This window comes from Thunnus maccoyii, chromosome 17, assembly GCF_910596095.1.
Source record: "Thunnus maccoyii chromosome 17, fThuMac1.1, whole genome shotgun sequence".
NCBI lineage: Eukaryota > Metazoa > Chordata > Actinopteri > Scombriformes > Scombridae > Thunnus > Thunnus maccoyii.
In genome coordinates, this window is record NC_056549.1 from 20142253 (window position 1) to 20165037 (window position 22785).

At 38.6% G+C, this 22785-nt stretch overlaps 2 protein-coding genes across 3 annotated transcripts; one reads left to right on the forward strand and one right to left on the reverse strand.

Annotated features, from left to right (window-relative positions):
* Positions 1 to 40: 40 nt before the first annotated feature.
* On the forward strand, positions 41 to 3728 carry si:ch211-22i13.2 (uncharacterized protein LOC553945 homolog). Its single transcript, XM_042390871.1, has 7 exons — positions 41 to 161; positions 1295 to 1367; positions 1743 to 1904; positions 2143 to 2201; positions 2300 to 2389; positions 3132 to 3221; positions 3306 to 3728. The coding sequence occupies exons 1-7, from the start codon at positions 159 to 161 to the stop codon at positions 3354 to 3356; spliced, it is 528 nt and encodes a 175-aa protein (XP_042246805.1). The 5' UTR covers positions 41 to 158; the 3' UTR covers positions 3357 to 3728.
* Positions 3729 to 4449: 721 nt separating this feature from the next.
* Positions 4450 to 13685, reverse strand: rd3 (retinal degeneration 3, GUCY2D regulator). Of its 2 annotated transcripts, XM_042390673.1 has the most exons (3): positions 13130 to 13685; positions 10963 to 11279; positions 4450 to 5772 (listed from the first exon to the last, which is right to left on the reverse strand). In XM_042390673.1, exons 2-3 carry the CDS (start codon positions 11253 to 11255, stop codon positions 5400 to 5402), a joined length of 666 nt encoding a protein of 221 aa, XP_042246607.1. In that variant the 5' UTR covers positions 11256 to 11279; positions 13130 to 13685; the 3' UTR covers positions 4450 to 5399. The 2 variants fall into 2 exon arrangements, with proteins under 2 accessions (XP_042246607.1, XP_042246608.1); XM_042390674.1 differs by lacking the exon at positions 13130 to 13685 and having other exon boundaries at positions 10963 to 11429.
* Positions 13686 to 22785: the final 9100 nt, after the last annotated feature.

The window sequence follows — 22785 nt, forward strand, 5'->3', positions numbered from 1 at the left end:
TGTTTTGAACGTAGCGAGCAGCGGTGCATTCTGGGATACAAAATGTCTCCTAAGAGTGCTAGCTAATGCTAACGTCGGCGACTTAACTGCGAATAAATATATATTTTACCTTGTAGTGTTCGTATAATTCTCATATTAAACTATATTCAGCCGCCGCCATGGTGAGTACTGACCTGCTTCTTATACTGACAGCAGGAGTTTAACAGCTTAAGTAAACGAAGCCTTAACGATCAGCACCAGAGAAGGGATAATTAATGCCGATATTTCAGTGTGATAACGATCAATAAGTTTGTAAACAAAGCCTCAACTGTTAGCTCTATGTCTGTTTTAATCGACTAGGTGAAACTGTATTATGTGAAAGGTAATGAGCTAATGATCCAGCTCGCAGTTAGAAATACAAACATTTCTCTGGAGGTGGAAGAAGTATTCAGATCTTTTACTTAAGTAAAAGTACCAATACAGCAATGTAAAAATACTCCATGCATGACAAATCCTACTTAAGTAAAAGTACATAAGTATTATCAGCTTGATGTAGTTAAAGTATTGCAGTAAAAGTAGTGGTTTTGTCCCTCTGACTGATATATTATTATATATGACATCATTAGATTATTAATACTGAAGCATCAGTGTTAGAGCAGCATGTTACTGTTGTAGCTGCTGGAGGTGGAGCTAGTTTCAACCATTTTATATACAGTTAGCTAGTTTAGTCCAGTGGTTCCCAACCTAGGGGTTGGGCCCCTCTAAAGGGTCACCAGATAAATCTGAGGGGTCGTGAGATGATTAATGGGAGAAGAAAGAAGAAAAATCAAAGTTCTGATACACAAATCTGTTTTCAGTTTTGGACTTTTTCTCTAATCTTTGATTTTTGGTGAAATATCGGATCATTCGAAGATTTATTGAAATGAAACCATGTGAGAAGTTTAGAGGGAAAAATCACTATTTGGTGGAGCTGTTAACAACTCATAGACATCTGAAATGTGACCCTGACAACACACTGCTTTTTGTAAGACATCAAAAGTTAAGAAGGTTTGAAACCACTGGTTTCATCTTCAACAATGTATTTTAAAAGCTTGTTATATTATCCATTGTGTCAAATCTTCATCTGAAAAGTAACTGAAGCTGTCAGATAAATGTGGTGGAGTAGAAAGTACAATATTTCCCTCTGAAATGTAGTGGAGTGGAAGTATGAGGTAGCATCAAATGGAAACACTCAAATAAAGTACTTCAAAATTGTACTTAAGTACAGTACTTGAGTAAATGTACTTTCTACTACTGCATTTCTCTTTGTTTCTAGTCAACAAAAGCGGAGTGCAGAGTATCCAGTTCCAGCTCCAGAACAGATGAAAGGAGGAGATCAAGCAGCAGAGGCAAGACAACCTAAAATATAAACTCACCATCATATCAAACATAAAACATCCACAGTGTCACTGTCTCTTCTCTCATTTTCACTGCTTCCTGATAACACTGAGCAGTTTAAAGACTGAACATCACATCCCAGTTTCAAGAGCCATTTTCATTACTTCAATAGACTGTTCAGTTTAAATTAGAATCTCCAAATAGTTGTGTTGTTATTACCAGAAATGGCAGATAGTGTAAGTTCACTGTTTGTTACTACTTGGCACTAGTCATTGCTGACGTTATTTCTTGCTTTTAATACGAATCAGTTGCCGCCTTCTGTTCAAATGTGAAACTATCTTCGTATTTCGGTTAATTTTTTGACTGATGTGTCACCTGTTTTTCAGGACGAGAAAAAAAGAAGCGGAAACGCAGCCGTAGCAGATCTTCCTCGTCATCCTCTTCCACTTCATCGTCGTCATCTTCGTCATCTTCATCCTCGTCGTCCTCTTCCTCATCAGGCTCGTCACACTCATCCAGCCGCAGTAGGAGTAGCTCCAGCAGTCGCGGTAAGTGTATTTTTAAAGACTTTGGCTTGTAAAATCTTCTGGCCAAATAAATTTGTCCTAAAAATGAATTTTTTACAGATTTTTTGAAGTGCTGAGAAGAAACGCTGAATTCATATCTAATGCTTTTATGGATATATTTTGCAAAATGTTTTAACAATCCACATAGGAAGTCTCTTTTGTCGTCATAACTAATATTCATGGTTAGTTATGATTCATTGTGCTTTGTTGTTGTTTTTAGACCGCAGTAAATCCAGAAAGCAATCTAAGAAGAGGAAAAAGGAGAAACAACCCAAAAAAGTAATTTTTTGTGTTTGGTTTCATGCATTGACAATTTAAAGTGATGATTTTTCTCACAAAAAAAAATAAGTTTTACTTTGTTTTGTATTCTTGAGCAGAAAGGGAAGAAAGAGAAGAGGCATAAACGTAAAAAGGACAAGAAATCCAAAGGAGGAGAAGAAAACTCAGGACCTGTACAGATCTCCAAGGTAACACAATGTGCACACAGTAAAATCACTGTTTGTTTGTTCACGGCCATGTTTGACAAAAAAATGCCTTTTCTGACCTGCGTGTCTGTTTGTGTATTGTTATCCAAAAATGTGATGTAGATAACTTTCTTGTATTTTCACAGATCAGTTTTATGCTCAGTCAAATGCATATGAAGATATTCATCATGTAAAATGTGATCATCGCCCATCAAATGAAACATCCAAGTCTATCCTGCTAACTAGCACTAGCAACGTTAACAAAAGTCTGTATCTATGAATATATAGTGTGTATATTTGTGTTCAAACATTCAGCACTTGGCCTCACACTCGGCATAAACATGTCGCTCCACCTCATGCTCCACCACTTCTTCCGTGAAGTGTGAATGATCACCTTAAAGCTACCATCTGTGTCCACTGGCCATGTTTGAACAGGCGTCTTTAATCTATTTAATTAAATCACTTTAAAATCAAGTCCACTCCATTACGTTTTGCTCCAAACTGCACCTTAACACACTAAACCTCCTCAAGATAATTTTATCTCAAGGCCCTTTAACTGGATCTTATTGGGTAATGTGGTTAAAGTGATGTTGATCGTTTTAGAACATGTTTGGAAGGTTTTGTTGGCCGAAGCTGATTTATTTAAATTCATTTTTTCTTACATGGCACACACACCAATGCAGGTACTTTTAGAACCTAGATTTTTTTTCTGTATTCTAGTCTCAAAGTTTCTTTTTTCTTTCAGTACTTGAAGGAGAGGAAGAAAGGCAAGTACAGTATGATCTCAGGAAAGAAGATAAAGATGAAAGTAAAGAAGTCAAAGAAAGATAAACAGGTAATCTCAATCCCTTATTGCAGTCAAGCGAGCGAGTTCATTTTTACAGAGTCATAATGGATTCTTATGTGCTTTTACTTACAGCGGGACAAAAATCGAGCAGAACTTCTCGAGTTCTTGAACTCTACTCTGTGAGGCCACTGTGGACACCAGAAGTCGTGCTCGGGCTCGGACACGGCAGCAGAACTCAGGAAACAACGAGCTGGCTGTCCAGGAGAATAAATAGGAAGGGGTTTCTATGGAAGAGATGATGAATAAGACTTGTATCGACACACAGAGGAGCAGCACCGAGCTGGATGGAGTGAAGGAGCATGTCACCATGCATTCAGACCACGAGCCACGTTTTTACCACATATTGTCCAGCTTAGCCTGATAGCTGTTGTGAAATGTGAAGAGTTAAAGGACGGCTTCTGTTGGAAAGGCTGTTGACTCAGGAGCCCAAATGAACATTGAAATATGTTTTTCTTGCTATGATCATTCCTCCTGTTCATACTGACCATTAGAAGATCCCTTCATAAAGCACTTACATTGTAAGTGATGGGAGGCAAAATCCACAGTTGTCCCTCTGTGCAAAAATGTATTTAAGTTTATCTGAAGCTAATATGAAGCTTCAGCTGTTCAAACACTGTCTGAGGAAACACAGAGAGGGAATTTGATGCTAGAAAGACTGTAAATGTAGCAGATATCCACTTGATATGTCTAACTCAGACTGCTGAAAGCTCATAAAGCTTCAGATAAACTTTTAAATGCATTTTAGCACAAAATAACACTGGATTTTGCCTCCATCACTTACATTGAAAGCACTTTTTATAGCCAGTTTGAACAGGAGGAATGATTACAGCGAGGAAAACCTCTTTTACCGTTCATATGGGCATCTGACTGTTGTTTTAAGACAGACTTGAAAAATTGTCAAGCCATCCTTTAATGATGAGCAGTGTCATCAGAAAATGTTAGCTGTGGCCAACTATATTAGATGAAGGTTTTTGTCATCGGACAGCTTCGAGAGTGGGAGGACTGCCAGCGGTCAGTTTTGTAAGTTGCATGTGGTTTGAACGCATGGTCAGCCCCAGTTTTTACCCGCTGACTGTGTCAATTATTCATGACCACATGATGACATTCATGGCAGCCCATATATGTGTTTTTTTTTGTAGATAATTCACCATTATGTTTCTATGGTATAATTTGGGAACCACAGTGTTATCAGTGTGTACTGATTTCATAGTTTTTAATGGGTACATTTTGTTTAAAATGATGCTTAATGTCTTAGTCAGAACATTGATTTCCCAAATGATATCACCGTTTTGTTTCAGCATCGTTCATTTTATTACATTTATATATAAAATACAATCACTGTTAGTCCCCCTGTGTCAAACCAGTTGAAAGCTTTATATGGATGGTGTTGTGTAACTGTTGAATTTTGATGTGTGACAAAAAGAAAAGAAACGGCAATTAACTGCTGCATTTGACGTTGAAATGTTTCACTCAGAAAGATGTGGTAACATTTAGTGATCATTTCGTTGCATCTCTTCTTTTTCAACCAAACACAAGGAAAGCTTTCAGCCTGCTGACCTTGGATGATAAATTATTGTGCAGAGTCTTTTTGTGCTGTTGGAAGAAAACAAAGTGCAGTTTTATAGAGAGAGAGAGAGCATGACTCACTCTCTAAGCGACGTAAATGTCAGCACTCACTGTTAGCAAAAATTAGTCTCAAAACGTCCTCTTTGTATAAGATTTATACAGAAATCTCATGCAAAACACTCTGCTATGAAAGATCATTCACCTCTCAGGCCTTTTTGTGTTGTGTGATGAAACAACACCATCATATTTCATTTCTTCTGCAACATTTAGGGGTTACAAAAGCCATTATATAACATAAACATCCCAACCAGGCTACAATAAATGCCCCTAGACGCCAATACAGAATAAAATGTCTACAACATTTAAGAGGAATCACTGCAAGAGGTGATAATCTCAGTTGAAACTGTTGTCAAGGTGCAGAAGATTTCAGGAAAACACCTGACATTACCTTTTTAGATTAAAAGGTAAAGCAGTAAATGGATTAAAAACTGAGTTGGTGCCATACTGAAGAAGGAGGAGGATGGATTCCTCCTGCATTGCCTGGTGCAAAGTGCAGAACACTCATCTGTCCGACTGGAACATCACAGTCACTGTCCCACTTCAGACAACTTTACTGCTGTTTGCTCCTTTGTATCTGAAGTCAGGCATGCTCCACACCCTCTGCGACCTCTCCTCCCTCTCCATCCCTCTCTCCACGTCTTCTGACACGGTTTTGAGGTCGCTCAACCCTGCCCCTTCCGCCGCCGCCGCCGCTGAGGTCAGGCCCACTGTGCTGCCGAAGGGGTTGATCTTGATCCGGGACCTAAAGTTTATGAGGGACATGCTCATGGCGCGTTTGTTGTTCCACTGGCGGGCGAGCCGCTGCGCCTCCTGCTCCTCCTTCAGGTGGTCCAGAGCCTCCATGAGGACGGAGCGGAAGAGGCCGGAGACCTCCTGCGCCTCAGGCTCGTTGGCCTGCATTACCTCACGAAACCTGTGCAGAGCCAAACACAAAAGAGACAGTGAGCTGAGAAATGATATGATAACTGATTGTCAGCTTGTCAGGTTGATGTCATTTTCTGCCACATTTGCTCCACCGATTTTACACGTGAAGATCAGAGTATTACTCCTGATGTCTTGAGCTCTGGAGGGAGCATTTAAAAGTCTGAGAAAATAACCTTGGGTCAGGCTTGAGAGACTTTTAAGTTTTGTTACAGAAAGCCCGTGTTACAAACTGGTGTGCAGTTTGAAAGACGTAGTCGGGGAGGGTGTAAAGACCAAGCGGCAACTACCACAGCTTGAGGCTAAAGCCAATGTAGAAGTATCCTAAAGTGCAATGTGACCAGTGGCTGCTAGATGCTGGCTCCAACTGAAAAAGGGTCAACTTCGAGTCACTTGTCAACGAGTCATTATGGTCTCAAACGCTGAATTCAGGCCCTCTAGTAAGAGTGCTCGTGGTTATTTTGGAAATTCAGAAAGAGTTACACTAACAAGAACCTCAGAGGATGCTGTCATGCAATTTTTCGATGAGTTTAATGCTACTTGATTACGATACCTACTCTGTTCACGCAATTTAGCTGCAGTAGCTAATGTTAGCCCAAGTGTGCGCCGCTTTGGTCCAAGGTCCTCACTACAAACCGAAAAAACAACACTGACCATAAACAGAAACTCTGGGTTTCAAATTGGCTCCAACGAAAACCAATGAATGATGTCACACCTCGCTACATCCATCTTTATATACAGTGTAATGACTGATACTTTTACTGAATTGCATTGTGGGAAATGTTGTATTTAGTGTTTTGAAGTTTGATCCAGACTTTGAACTAAAGGACAGGATATCTTTGCCTCTGCTTCTTCGATTTTGACCTTTCTTTTAAAAATCTGTCTCTTGCAAGTCCCCCAACTTTGTGAAAGTGCAATACTAAATTGGTGCAATACCCCTTTAAAGAGAGGAGAAGAACTTTCTGTACATTTTTTTGTGTTCCTCGAACAATGAAGGGCCCTGACAGCTGCTATTTTGCATCAAATGAAGTTCAAGTCTTACATTGGTATCCATAAAGGAGTATTATTTGGTCAGAGGTGCACAGAAATATATAAGCAGTCAAAAAACAGCACAAAACTGTGCATCACCCAGAGGTAATGTACCTTAATTTAATCCCTATAATCTGCTCCACATGCAGACACACACACATACACACAAAATCATACAGTTGGTAGAAAAGACAGCTAACCGCTTCTTTACACATGCACCAATCTTTCACACACACAAGATTAAACTGTATTCAATCAATACTAGAGTAGAAATAAAATAAAATTGAAAATTAATATCAAAAAATAGTAATACTGCTGCAATGCCACAAAAACAGCCTAAGACAGAAAAAGAAACTGTCTCACTGGATGCCTGGGAATACATATCTCTCATTTCTATCAGTATGTGCTGCATGTGACCTGAAGAATCAACCTGACGCCTGAAAACAAGGATTTTCAACCCCGGGTTTTATTCATGCTATGGACCAAAAGAACATCCACATACTGTATAATGGCTGATGTTATAAAAGGCAACCTGGATCACAGTCATCGCTCGCTGAGGCCCTCCTGCCAACCCCCCAATTACTCCTCCTCCTAACAAGAGGTGGTTGAGGCCTTAACAAGTCTTTAAATAGAAATCTATATTAGGGAAGCTGTTTCCCAGTAAGTGTTCCCAGTTAACTGATGATTGGCTGCCTTTTTCTCTCTGCTGGGATCACAAACACGTGTTGACTCTGGAAAGAAATCATGTTTCTACACGATTCAGTAACAGAATCATATTTGTTATCATGTAGTTCTGCATCACCTTGTGCTTTTGATTTATTAATCCCAGTCATTGTTAGAATGAGGCTATTATGTAAAAAAAAATGAAAGTGTAAATAAGCTTTATTGAAGGAACAATTCATGATTGATTTGTGAATGAAAGTGTGGCTCCATCATCAAGATTCAGAGCACACGATCAAAACCTGCAGTCACTCTCAAATTGATACACAGATCTTTTAGCTGTAATAAAGTATTAACACTAGATAATGACTGTAAGTTGTTGATCAGGTTTGACAAAACAAAACTCAAGGTCAACTTATTAACTTTTCCCAGAGATTTCAACCACATCTCTGTTATGAGAAAATTCCATCTGCACAGGAAGACCACAAAATGCAGTTGAAAGTTTCAGAAAACCATGAGTAAGCACACCTTAGGTATTGATATTTTTGATACTGTGAAACTAGTATGTATAATTTTAAAATGGGCCTATATTTTTCTATTTCTAAATGTTGATTTTTTAAAAATCAACACAATTCTATATGTGAATACACATATGAACCAATAAATTATTCCTTAAAAATAAATACCGATTGGGCCTATAAAGACATGATTAATTCAGAATGTGAGCAAATAGACGAGCATAGACTCATCCAGATGCATAAACTACATCTGGATAATAAACAACTGAAGACAGCTGTTGACACCAGTTCTAAAAAAGTGAAAAGCTTTGGCAACCAGTTTGGGTCAGTGTTGCTGATTTGGATGAGGAAGAACAGATTCTCAATAATCATTTTTGATCTCTTTTTCTTTTTCTTTTTATTCATTTACTATTACATTATTTTTTATCGTTGACATTGTTTAATTTGGACCCTGGTAACACTAACAGTCACTTTGTGGAAGTTCATGATGATCCAAATAAAGAACAACAAGGCTTAAAGAGTTTATAGACATGCTAGCAGCTCTGAGACATTTCACAGGATAACTGCTGGTGGTGCTACACGAAGGGGATCACCAAAGTCATCAGGATTGATCCTCTGGAGATCATGAATGTCTGAACAAAATTTAATGGATCCATCCAGTAGTTGTAGATATGTCAGTCTGGAACAAAGTGGTGAACAAACTGCCATCCCTAGTGTGGCTAAAAATCGAGACTCTTCCACACAAGCACAGGCTGGCATTTGGAAAAACCCTCATGCACCTCTGTTACAGAGAGACCTTCAGTTAATTACACTTCACAGCCAATCTGACAACTGAGGACTCCACCTCTTTGCAGCTAATTAAAGTCAGAAAAACACTGGGTTGTCCCTGCTGTGCACAACACTGTGTGCCATTTCCACTTCGCTCTTAGCACCTTACATTAACACCAATCAAACTGCTTCCCAGAAATCTGTCATACCCTAACAAGACACCTGAGACCTCTGTGAGCAGCTTTCTGTGAGCAGATGCTCAAACAAGCTCAGGACGTCTCTGCTGCAGATTAGAGAACCTAAGCGTTATAGAGTCATGTGTAGGATGACAGAGAAGTTGGCCTGCAGATGAGTTTCCCTGACGAAATGTTCCCCCGTGTCTGCCAAAGAAGATGCTTAGTGTTTGTCTGTCCGTCTGTAACGTCTCTTGAAATCAAATTAACAGATTTCAGTGGAATTTAGAGGACACACTGGACTTGAGCTAAAGAACAACTAATTAAGTTTTGTGGTGATCTGGATCTGATATTTCCTCCATTAAGTGTTTATTTTTGGCCTCAACTATGAGAACTATGGGAATTAGACTGTATGTTAGTGGTGGACAATATAATGATACCTGTCAGACAACATAAATTTGCCATTCTCCAGAAAATGTATTATATCACGATCATATTAGTACTGAATGTCAAATGACACACACAGTATTTCATATATAAGTGTAATTTTTATAGAAATGTTGCATTCACAGATACATCTACTGTTATACAGGAATTTATCCACATCGCCTTCTCTGACTGTATGTCAAAACTTACAGGTGCACTTGCATGTTCAAGAAATTAACTTAATGTGAAATTTAAATAAATAATATTAACAGGTTTATTTTCCAGAGATGTTTGGACAGTAAAGACATCTGTCTTCCTATAAGCTCCAAATCTGAACATTCAGATTTCAGATGCAACTTTTTGAATTTTTCTATTAATTCTGAAGTAATGACTAAGTTTGACTTTGATATCACATCCAAATTAGTTTTGTTTGAATTTACAGCTCTGAATCAGAAACTGTCCCTACAGTATTTCTCAGGAAAATATCATGGCTGATGTCATAGTTCCTCCAAGTTGCTTCATGACTCACTGTCTGTCAGCACCAGGATTTGTCTGAATGACATCATCACTAAAGTCTGTTTCTCTGCTGTTCAGAAACTGGTTTAAGTTCACAAATTACAACCCAGTTGTAAAATATTGTGTATCGTATTGATAACATATTTATTCTCAGGTGATAGAAAGTTGTACTATATACTATATACTGTATACTGTATCTGTTTCTACAAGCTGTTGGGGCTTCAGGCTAATATCTAGTTGTTGTTAATGTGTACCTTATGCAGTAGTGGAAGAAGTATCAGAGCCTTTACTTAAGTAAAAGTACCAATACAACAATGAAAAAGTCTCTATTACAAGTAAAAAGCGTTCATTCATCCAAAATCCTTCTTGAGTAAAAGCACAAAGGTATTGTCAACAAAATGTACTTAAAGTGTCAAAATGTCGCTCTGTGATTGTTTATATTGATCTATCAATGCAGAAGTAGCATTTTACTGATTTGATTTATTAATTTGAAGAACTAAGTATTTTATGTACTGTTGAGCAGTTTAGTCCAGTGGTTGCCAACCTAGGGGTCGGACCCCTTCCAGAGGGCCACAAGATGAATCTTAGAGGTCTTGAGATGATAAATGGGGTTGGAGAGACGAAAAAAAAAAGTTCTGTTACACGAATCTGTGTTATTTTTTTGTTGGACTTTAATCTTGCTTTTTTGTGAATAAAGGATCATTTTACCTCATCTGATTTTGAACAATTATTTAAATGAACCATAACAAGGGGCTTCATCTGGACACTGATTTATAGTAAGGTGTTAAAAGCCAAAAAGGTAGGAAACAACTGACGAAATCTTTAGCGATACTTTATAGGCTATTCTATAAATTTGTTAATGTTTTTTGAGAGAAATTGTGCGAAAAGGAGAAATTGTAACCTGGAAGAAAGTAATAATCGTAGCTGTCAAGTAAATGTGTAAATGAGATTTCCACCTGAAATCTTGTCTGATAAAAGTACAAAGTAGCATAAAAAATGTACTTTATTATTTTCCACCCCAGACATTATATTCCTGTTCCTGTATTATTTGTCCACATGATCATGTTTTAGTGAGGCTTGATGTCTCCTTACTTGAGTATGACCAGCCCGCAGCAGGACGGGGGCACCTTGGAGCAGAGGTCCTCCAGGCCCAGCCTCTCTCCGGTGCTGATGCTATAGGAGGAGCGAGGCGTGCTGACCAGCCAGCTGTAGTCCACTCCAGTCTTGAGACGCCGGTACTCATTCTCCCTCTCTTTCTGCTGCCTCTCCGCCTCCTTCAGCTGCCAGCTGAACTCCAGCATCAGGGTGTCGGTGACCACGTCGGCCGGGTCCCGCCGGGGGCTCCGGTAATAAGGCTCATCGTTCCAGCTGAACCAGGAGGCCATGGCCTTGTCCTCCTTCACAGCCCCCTGATGAGACGAAGGCAATCAGAGGGAGTCATCACATTGAAATAACTCAATGTGACCTCGAATTAAATGAGAGCACAGATTATAACTGCCGAGCTGTTGAAATGTTCGCTCAAATGAATTGCTTTTGAAGTGGATTGTGTTTTTGCAAGGCCGTGTGTGACCGGAGAATAAAAGGAGAATGCATACTGTGTTGTGTTTTCATATAGTACTTGACAATTTGTATCTACTTTCGCAGAGCTTGAAACCTGAAATCTATTAGACGAGACGAACAAGACAGAGCAGTTATATTGAACATTAAAATCATTATGTGGTTGATTAAATGTTTCTGCTTTTCAAGGTTTTCATCTATAGCGCCGCATCCTCTGAAGTCTTTTTCCACACCTGTGCATATTCCCCAAAGAGAACAGTCCCCCCCCCCCCCCCCCCCCCCCCCATCCACCTGCTCTTTGTTCTACAGGTGTCATATTCACGCCCACAGATGCTGTATTCAATTCAATTCAATCAGTCTTTTGTTTGTATCATGTTTATAATGAAAGCACAAAACACAGAAGAGCACTGATCAAAAGGTTTTAGCTTCACATTCACTACAAGGTCTTTAGGTTTTGGGAAAACTACATGAAAACATTTAATATTCAATTAATTATTTAAGTCATTTTTTACACATACATGTCAAATATTTAATTCTAGCTTCTTAAATGTAAAGATTTGCAGCTTTTTTGTCTTATGTGACATTAAACTGAATATTTTTAGTTTAAGGACTGTTGGTCAGACGAAACAAGCAATTTGAAGAATTGAAGCATACACTGTGTATTTCTTAGCAGTAGAACACACATTCAGGATGTTTAGTAAGAAATCTCTTCATTCTGTAATACTGTTGAGGTTTTTTTTAGGTGTCCGTTTAGTCTTGTAACTGTCCTCTTTTAATCTTTCTCTTCTAAAGCTGAGGCTGTCCTCCAAACCCTGAGTATTAACAGACACTGTATATGCTTGATATCACTGCATAGTGAAGCTGTTTTGGTGCTGTAGGTCTGATTATCAGCATGTGAGGAGAAAAGCTTTCTCAACAAACAGACAGACTGAGATTAGTCGCAGCCCTGGTTTTACCTCCTCACCAAACAGTTTGACTCTGACTTGACTAACCCTTCAAAATGGAGTCAAATACATCCAGCCAATACAGTTTCAACACCTCTGTATGTATGTTACATCACTGACAGTCCAGTAGCTTGTTACTGCATGTTTTAATGATTAGTTTAGTTGTACTGTTTAAGGAATAAATAGATAGAATAATAAATAGGAGTAGGGCTGCAACTAACAATCGATTAATGACAATTATAGTTTTCTCAATTTATTGTTTGGTCTATAAGACATCAGTGAAAAATATCAGTCATAATTTCCCTAAGTCCAAGGTGACGTCTTCAAATGTCTTGATTTGTCCAACCAACAGTCCAAAACCCCAAAATATTCAATTTACTACCACATGAGAACAAGAAAAGCAGCAAATTCTCACATTTGACAACCTCTAATTCAAATAGTTTTCTGTCGATGACTAATTGGTTAATCAATTAATCACTGCAGCTTTAAACAGGAAATAGGTCAGCTGTTTATCTTTCTTGTGGTCACCAGCTTCTGGGACATCCAAAACCGACTCATTTCTCATGGTTGCGAGGGAAAAATAAACTGAACTTTCTTTCTTTCTTTCCATCTTCAATCACATCATTTAATACTTGGACTGCAGCCTACTTTTGACGAATATTAACGGCCTTTGCAGAGTCTTTGGTCATAACCAAATTATTGCTCTTTATTTCAAAGTAGAATTAAGAACAAATAGTTTTAAAAAAAACGTTTCTTACCTCTTCTTCTTCCTCCTTTCTGAAAGTTTTCTTGGAGTCCAAAAAAAAAAACTAAAAACCAAAATCTGAATCTCAGTGTATGCTGCAGAGACGAGCCTGGCTGAATGGAAAGCAGAGAGAGAAGAGAAATGGATCCTCTCTCTGCACTCCCGTCCTCCTCACAGTCCCACAGAATTATCTCCACCTCTCTCCCCTGCTCCTCCTCTCCCTCCTCCTCCTTCTCCTCCACCTCCCAGGAGCCTCTCTGGCCTGCCTTTACTTGTTGCCGGAGGTTGGGGGCACCATCTCCAATGGGAGCCATTGGATCACGGCCCCTGATGAAGTGCTTGTGTAGCTTTTTACGATTCGCCGTTGCCATAGTGATGCTCCTAAGCCTATTTGTCCAGTGTCCACAATAAGCTCCATCAGCTGAAAGGTAGCTAGAGAGCGATGAAGAGGCAGATAAAGAGGACAGAGTGGGTTGAGCAGCGAGATGGAAAGAGAGAGATAAATCAAAGGATGTTGTTTTGAGGACACGGTTAGTGTAGTGTGGGCTCACCGTGACAACAGCTTATTTAAGTGGCGAGAGGCACAATATCTGCAAGAGGTCAGCCTATGTAAATTAGCTTCCCACAAGCTAATGAGTGTCACTGGCCCAGAACAGTCTTCCATGAATTATAAGAGGGTTGGAAAAGTGCTAATTGCAGAAAATGTTTCTTAGTATGTTTGTGTGTGTGGATGCAGATGGTGAGATTATAGGGAGGCAGAGAGGGAAAGAGTCCAGATTGAATGTGCAGCGCTTCTTGTGTAGGTGGATATCAAGGTTTGTTGGTTTATTCTGTGTGTAGGTGTGAGCAGCTAAGCTCAGACGCTTTCCCTCTGCACATATATACACAGCACCCTTAAAATTCCTGTCACAGCTCCACCATAACACCATCCTCCTCCTCCTCCTCCTCCTTCTCCTCCTCCCCAGTGTCACAATGCTAAATAACATGCTGTGTGAACTATGAACTCTGTTTAGTCACTGCAGAAACATCCACCAGTGTGAACAGAAAACCAGTGTGCTTGTCTTTTTTCTTCAACATAAAGATAAATGCTTTAAGTCAGCTGTTGTATATTCTAATAAATGATGAGTAATCCCTGTACACACATGCACACACACTCTGAGTCACAAATGTATTTAAATACACAAAGCTTCAAGCCAATGTTAATTTCAGTGTAGTTAAACTATCAAACCAAGAGTGGTACAATTCCAATTACATACAAGAACAGCTCAATCTGTGAGTAGTACATGCTGTACATGTCAATAAATACTAGTATAAAGACATGAAATATACATTTGACAACATTATCTCACCACATGTCCATTCAGTAACTTCCAAACTTTCTTTTTTTTTTTTACAATATTTTTTATTATTATTTTCTATTTCATCAAACTGTAGACACTATAAGCAATGCAGTCCACACATTTCATCATTCCCCCACTCCACAAAGAAACACACAAAAAGCAGTGCTAATATGATATACAACAAGCTCAAAATTATGTCTTTACAAAAAGTCCATATTTTTTGTGATGAAACATCTACTGTTTTGCATTTTTCATTTTCCAAATACAAGATAAAATGTGACCAAAAATCATAGAAAGTATGTCCACTTTATTGTTTTCCAATGAAAATGTTCCAAACTTTCTGAGCAGATGAAGTTCCCCATTTCTCATTTATTTATTAGCTTATCCAGCGGAGACAGCGCACATTAATAATCATTGCTGTAAATGCACCATAGTTAACCAAGAGGCTGTTTTTCACCTGTGGTCATGCGAGTGTATAGATGTTTAAATTTCCATTTCATTCCAAGCACTTTAAGGACTTCTCTCGTTTTGTCTTATCAGTTTTAACATTTTTTCCAACCCATGTGGAAATAGTAATAACAAGGCAGCTTTATCTGCAGAGGAAGATCGCATAGAAAGCTCCAAAACAGCTACTTAATGGACCTTGTGGTGAGATTATTATTGTCAAGAGTGAAATTGGAAACTCATTGAATATACAACTATTAACTACATGACGGCAAACATTAAAATATTGAATATCATCTTTGATTTTTTGGTTCATACAATTTATTACCGCTTTCTACAACAGTAATAAGACCTTAATAAAGATTATGTTTGGATTTTCAGGTTGTGAAAAATCCATCTGGCTTGGTATACCCCTCCAATTTGACTCCTTCCCTTCTTGCAAAAGGCTGCAGAGCATACATATATGTTTATTAACTATTCATTAGACCATTAGTTACAACTTTAAAACCTTTTATAAAGAACGACACATTAAAATATAGTATAAATCTGTCTAAAACTGCATACAAACAGAGATCTAAAGGATTTGGTGGATTTAATCTTTATTACATCCCTGACCCTCCTTCTCAAAGCCAGATACCCTTTCTAGTAGTCTAACACAGGGGATAACCAGCTCATTTACAGTTCATTTTTCTCCTGCTTAATGACCACTGTCCCTGTCAAATAAAGGAAATTAAATTATAAAAACTTTGCATCCTCTGGTAGGGACTCAAGATGCACTCAAAATGAACAGTAGCACAATCCCGAGAGAGGTCACTGCTCTGGTTGTGTGTCTACCTCAGCTCGAAGGTGACAGATGGGCAGGTAAACTCCTGCCTGTAATCCAAACAGATGACAGCACTAATCCTCTAAAGGGATTCCCTCTATCAGCTCCTGAGCGAGCCCTGGCCGCAGTGCTCCGGCGGTGCGTCGCCAGGCACTGATGTTGTTGGGGAGGTTTGGCAGATCTGCTATGAGTGATGAGGAGACGCCTACGTGTTCTGATGCACGACACTTAGGCTTAGACCCCCACCTCAAATCATCTCACATGTTTGTCACCCACACTCTCAACTCAACTCAAATTTATTTCTAAATAATAATAATAACTTTATTTGTATAGCACCTTTCATACAAGAAATGCTCAGCTCAAAGTGCTTTAAAGCACATTTAAAAACAACAGTTGACCAAAGTGCTGTACAATCAAAATTACAAAAGCTGTGTGCCTGCCATATGCAGAGAGTGCTCATATGCACACAGCAGGGTCACAGCAGGTGTTTGTGTCGACCCACACTGGATTACCAGATGGGTGGAATTTGCTGCATTTAGAGGGCAAGAACTAATTAAACTGATTATATAAGTCCCCATCAACTCAAAGATATGTTTTCTTCTTGTTCCTTCAGTTGAATGTTTGAGCTTCACTGTGCAGAATGATGTATGTGAATAGTCTGACACTAGAAGCTGTTTTCACATTCATCTGCTGAAAATGGAAAGTTTGTCTGAGTTCATTGAAATTCTGATTTTAAGGGGTAGTCCTATGAGCACTAGTTTGGAAGACAATTGTGGTCCAGTATTCAACTTACACAAGATGTCTCCTACTTCCATTTTCAGTGCACAAACACTGAAAATGGAAGTAGGAGACATCTTGTGTCCACAGTTAGACTTCTGAAATGAAATATATTTGCATATTTATAGCTTCTGTATTTTTTAATGAGGGAGAAGGAGTAGATACCAGTTTTAGGATTTTAACAAGATAATTTTACATTTTTTGCAGAAAAACCATATCAGGCACACATTATTGTCCCAAGCTGAGTTTCTTTTATGTTTTTTAATACATGTCATGTTAAGAAGTATAAAACATACTTTCTTAAACTTTTGAAAAATCCAGAAACTATAATATGCAAATATTTTTCAATTCAAAAGTTTAACAAGGTGTCTCAGTGTGCACTGAAGGCTTCAAGTTTCCACATCACACTCATTTAAGTCACATATTGAACCATGATTGGCTCCCAACTAGTTGTGATGTCACAAATCATGCCCCCCATTAACTCAGATTTGGAAACTTTCCACCTTCAGCAGACGAATGTTTAAACAGATATCACAAACATCATTCTGCACGGTGAAGTTCAAACATCCGACTGAAGGAGCAAGAAGAAAAACATATTTTTGAGTAGCTGAGGACTGTACATTTGTTACCCAAATTGCCTGCACATGGTGTAATCCATTGTTATGTTCAGGAAAATGCATCTTTAAGTTTATATTCGACTCAAGTTAAGTATGAAGGAAGTTAAATATATTATTAGATTGTTGTAAATGTAGGTTGGTCTCCTGTCATATATACTCAAAAGATTTTAGATATCAGATATATTTTTAGATATTTTATCTCTTTACTTTGTTTTTTGCCATTTCTTTTATTCCTATTCTGACTGTAATTCTCAAAGATTATGTAGTACAAGCAAAATAATAGAGGCATTACTGAGTCATTATTTTGAACGTAATGATTTTTTGGTCTTCAGCTGCTCTTTATTGTAAATGCCATATTCACTCCAAACTACCAACACTGGCCTCTGAAAAGCCAAATCTTCCTTTGAATTGTAAGTACAAGTCATTACTGGTAAAAACATAATCAGAAAAGGTATTTGTTTAAATGGGAATTGTTTTTGTTATGCAGCTATCCATCAATTACTGCAGGGGGCGTCACATCACCATACAGACTGAGACTTCAAGTCTCTTTCCAAGCAAAACTGTACAAAAAGCTCAGCGATGAGAATTTGCTGTAAGTCATTTCCATAGTTAGTGAACCCCGTATTTCTCTTATAAAAGGTGAAAAGATGTGTGTCTGATTTCTTTTATGTAACACATACACAAGCAGATCCTGATATATAAACCTCATAATCTCCAGGAGGAGAGCAGGCATTGTCATACATGGACAGTGACTCAGTATGAGTCAGAGGGAAGCACAGACCGGTCACAAGAGCCTGAACAACGCAAACATTGATGTGATCTTCTGATTACGCATATGATGCTCCTGTCTCTCTCTGTTTCGTTCTGGATCAGACTCAGATGAGATATTGTTTGAAAAATATATTTGACCTTTGTGAGACACATGAAGGCTTCTTGTTCCAACTCCAGGCACTTTAAAATCAAATTCTTTTTACTTTATTTGTTATGTATTTTATTTGCCTCATTATATTCTATTTTAATTGTTTTTATCTATATTTAAAGTGTTTTTGCAGATCTTAACCTTACGTAAAGCACTGTTTGTCTCAGTATCTGCACAAATGGCTTATTCAGATGTAGATGTGCCGAAGGGGAAACCTGACATGACCCTATACCACATTTTTAATAACTGTTTTTCTTTTCTGTTATTGAAAACCACTTTGTCATGTTCAATAAATTTGGAACAAGCCAGGCTTGTTCCACATTTCCAGCATTTTGACAGCACTCAAGCGCACCAACAGAGGGAAGATTCTCACCATTTTAACTGTTCAAAGGCGCCAGAGAAGCTGTTAGCCTCCTTATTTCTGTGCCTCAGCTGTAACATCTCAGTTTGATGGGGTTATAATCGTCACAGGTGGTACGGGTATTGTTATGCAGTTTTTGGGTGGAGAAAGAGGAGCTCCTGGGTGTGTAGAGGGAAAGAACGTTTTGTTTTGAGAACTCATATTTCTCTTTCTTGAGATAAAAAGGCTGAAATGTTTGATCAAATAAACAACATGCCATCACACCCACTTAACAAATATGATCCACGTGCACTAACACATTCCTTACTAAACTACAAGGAAAAGAGGGAAGGGGGCCTCAGGTGAATCTGACAAGCAAATTTGTTTTACTAGATAAATATTTGCAGCTAGAGGTGTAGTTAATTAACATTACATCTTATATAACATAACCTTTTAGAGCTTACTGTGCAGCACATTAAAAGACAATCAGGCCTTTTCTCCTCTCCAGTCAGAAATAAGTAGCAAAGTGTCGTGGACGGGTACAAACTCAGCTGAATGTGAGCTTTGTTTGATTGTCAGGCTACTTCACATAGAGTTCCTGTACTCATCTGTCTGGCTTTGTGCACTCCACACTGAAGTGAACTGAGTAACCGTCACATGATGAGCTGAGCACACCACCCTGACCCTGAAGATAAAGGTCTGTTCCACTGAAACTGACATTTTGTGCGGATGTTTTCGAGTCTTAGGTATCACTGTGTGGAACTTATACAAGAGTACTTCCATTTAATGCTATACTTTACTCCACTACCTTTCAGAGAGAAATGTTGTACTTTTTACTCCCCTAAATGTATCTGACAGCTATTAGTTACAGGTAAAGATTTTTCATTCAAAGCTTCAGTTAATGAAGTTTAATGTTTTTGCAGATTAAACAACCCAAAGCAGTTAAAACTAGCTAAACCTCGACTGCATACAGCATTAAAATGCTGCATACATGTTAATACACTAATTGAAAAAAATAAATAAATAAAAGATAATTTAACCTTTTGAATGGAGCCATTCTGCTTAACAGGTACTTTTATTTTTTATCCTTAAAATACATTTGCTGATAATACTTACAAACTTTTAATCAAGCCGAATTTTGAATGCAGGACTTTTAACTCGTAATTAAGCATTTTTAGTTTTTACAAAGTACTAAAGTAAGGGATCTGAATACTCATTTCAACACTGCTTAGATCCAGCTGTCATCACTTGTGTGGTGAGATTAAAAGGACAAATGTGGAGAATTTTGGGTAGAAATGTGAGCAGGATGATAAGAAGGAAGGGGAGGGAGACGTCCTAGAAACAGAGAGAAAGAAAAGTAAACAGTAGGATTATGATCTAAAAAATATTAACGCACTGTAACTTAACTTCTGCAAACTAGCTTAAAAGGGTTTTGTCTTATTCATGTACCCACCTTCTGTCTTATCTGCCTCAATAAACACACCAAGAATTTCCCCTTGCTCAAACTCCATTATGTAATCCCAAAGCTGTGTAATAACAGACATGTTCTTTAGCACATCTGACTGGAATTGAAATCGACCTAGCTGCCCTCTGGTGTGACTATAGGGAAGGAAGTTCAGGGCAGATCACATGAGTGCGGTGAAAAAAACCTCAGTTTTGCTGACATCCCCTTTTTTATTGGCCTTTGTCCAGCGTCCCATTTCACTAGAAAAGCCTCTGTGGATTGCGTACTAAGGTCAGTGAATCTGCACTGGGAGCTGAATATTCTCATAGCTCATCATGGTCTGAGCTGTTGGATAAGCAGGCATAAAGAAACTGTAAAATTAAGCTCAGTCACTCCTCATAATGGGATAAAGGTGTAGTATTTACAGGTTAAATGTCAGTGATATCATTTATTATTATTTATTTATGATCCATTGTTTTCTTGCTATAAATTCCTGAAATGAAAATACAAAGGATGGTGGAGATGGGAAAGATTCCCAGTTTACAAGCCGACATGTTGTTGGACAATGGTTGTATGATTGCAGAGTTGTGTGAGGGTGTGCATTCACAATATAACACTATATCCAATAAATAGGTTTATTTACCTTGAACAATGGACCTTGGCTGACATTCATGTTTGGTTTTCAGGCACTTATGTACTAGCCTAAATCTGATATATCAGAAAAATCAGTTTCCCAGTGTAATTATGTCTTGGATGTTGATGTGAACATTATTTATAAGTCAGAAACTGGTAATTACAATAACTCTAATAAGAGATTAGGGCAACAGTATTGACTTTCTTATCCAAAGTTAGAGTTTGAAAAAACAGTCAGTCCAGACAGTTCTTTAAGATAAGTAAAAAGGGATAAGACCCAGTTTTTCACCACTGCTGGCAATAGGTGGGGAAGGAGGAGGGGTGGCGTCATCTGTATTGTCCAGGTACCAGCATGCTTTTCCTGGTTGGAGAGATCATCCCCTTGCTGATATGCCAATCCTTTCAGATGTCCTTGGTCCACGCTCTTTACTGTCCAATAGTTGACCATTTCTCCTCCAAGTCACCAACTGCATCATCCACAGCAGTCCAGTTGTTTGTTGTGCTGGAAGTCCAAGTGGTTGTCTGCTATTCTCCACGACCTGCACCACATTAGGTCCTGCTCTCATCTGCCAGCCTTCTCTCACCCGAGCAGAGTGCTTATCAGTGCCTATCCAATCCCACGCATCTCTCTTGATTGTGTGATGCACCTCAGGTGTATTTAGGGAGTGTCGTAATTGCTTGGCAGGCAAAGCAGGCTTTATTTCCTCTATCCCACTCTTCATTCAGTTTTAACCTCTGCCTTGCTATATTTTACGACCATACTTTTTCTCTTTTTCTTGTTGCTCCTTTTGCATATTTATCTGCCAGCTCATTTCCATCCAGGAATCCTCATGAATCTAATTTGTATTCCTGCCCTCTTAATTCTGAATATTGTTTGAGCTACGTCAAGCACTTTGTCTTACATTGTATCTGACTGCATGTATTTAATACTTGTTAGTGCACTACTGGAATCAGAACCTATCAAATTTGATTGGTTTGACTTCCTCCATCCAGCTTAGAGCTAAAATGTGTGCTATCTCAGGCAACTGCCTGTCTTGGACTGTGTCAGTGATCAAACAAAACAGCCAATCAAAGGTCACAGTCAGTATTCAAAGTGACCAATCAAAGGAAAGGAGACAACAGCCACTGTCTATTCCATCCCTGCCACCAAAGTCTCAAAAGTTAACTTGACAAGCAAGTGTTGAGCAGTTGTGAGCATGTAGGGAGTGTCAAGCTCAGGCTCATCACAGCCCAATGCTCATGGGATCGTATATGTGCATGCGGAGCAGAAATGCTCCCTCCCAAGGAAACTTTTCCGCTCACGGATACTGTTCTATGCAGTCATACTACGTACACGTGCCTGGTTTTTATGTGCGCAGGTTTTGAGACTAATCAAACGCCATACTTAAGTTAGTCCTGGAAGCAGGGGGAAACAGCTAGCCTAACCTCATTCATAGATACACCTATTTGCACCTTTAAACCTCACTAATAATGCTGTATCATGTTTATTTAATCTCTACAAAATAAAATTATAAAAATGACAATTTGTTCTTTTAGAGTTACATGGTGTAAATACTTGAGGAATGACAGTTATCCGTCCGCTCATCTCCACTGGTTGTTCAGCAAAAAATTCAAGTTGTTTCATTTTTTTTTAATGTTTGTGTACAGATTAAACAAATAAGGTACAATGGATTAATTAGTGAGCTTTAGAGGTGATAGTCAGTGTATTTTTGAACATTAGACAGAGCCAAGCTAGCTGTTTCACCCTGTGTCCAGTCTTAATGCTAAGCTCAGCAATCACCACTAGCTCTTTAGACATGAGAGTGGTATCTTCTCATCTAACTCACAGCGAGAAAACAAATACATTTATCAAACCTACATTAATTAATTCTTTTTGGCCAGTGGACAGCATATATTATCACCTAATTATGTTGCCACGGCAAACATACTAGCAAAGTTGCCTATTTACTAGGGGTGTGCCCAAATACAAATATGTTATTCAGCAAGGCACAAATAGAGGGTTTTTATGAATATTTGTTTCATACAAATATTTTAAAAATTATTTGTTTTCAGGAAGAAAAAAAACATGTCAAATACCAGAACGCAGGTCGTTTACATTGCTCTCTCAGTCTCTCTCCTCTGCTTCCCTGTTACGTCTATCAGCAGGTCTAAATGAGGGGAGTCACATCCACCTGCTGCATAACGCACATTTCCTAATTTGGACATCACTCCCAGAGTTGGGGGTGTTCCCCAGAGATAAAGCTGAGCTACTGACACATGCAAAGTGCTCCCAAGGGACTCTCCATAACCTGTTGTTCCCTTTCTCCTTTCCACAAAGTTGTAAAAAATAGGC

Coding starts and splice junctions, on each gene's coding strand:
- si:ch211-22i13.2 (XM_042390871.1), top strand. Junction 1,368..1,742: donor GAGGAGATCAAGCAGCAGAG/GCAAGACAACCT, acceptor CCTGTTTTTCAG/GACGAGAAAAAAAGAAGCGG. Junction 1,905..2,142: donor GAGTAGCTCCAGCAGTCGCG/GTAAGTGTATTT, acceptor TGTTGTTTTTAG/ACCGCAGTAAATCCAGAAAG.
- rd3 (XM_042390673.1), bottom strand. CDS start 11,255: ATGGCCTCCTGGTTCAGCTGGAACGATGAGCCTTATTACCGGAGCCCC. Junction 5,773..10,962: donor TGCGGGCTGGTCATACTCAA/GTAAGGAGACAT, acceptor GGCTCTGCACAG/GTTTCGTGAGGTAATGCAGG.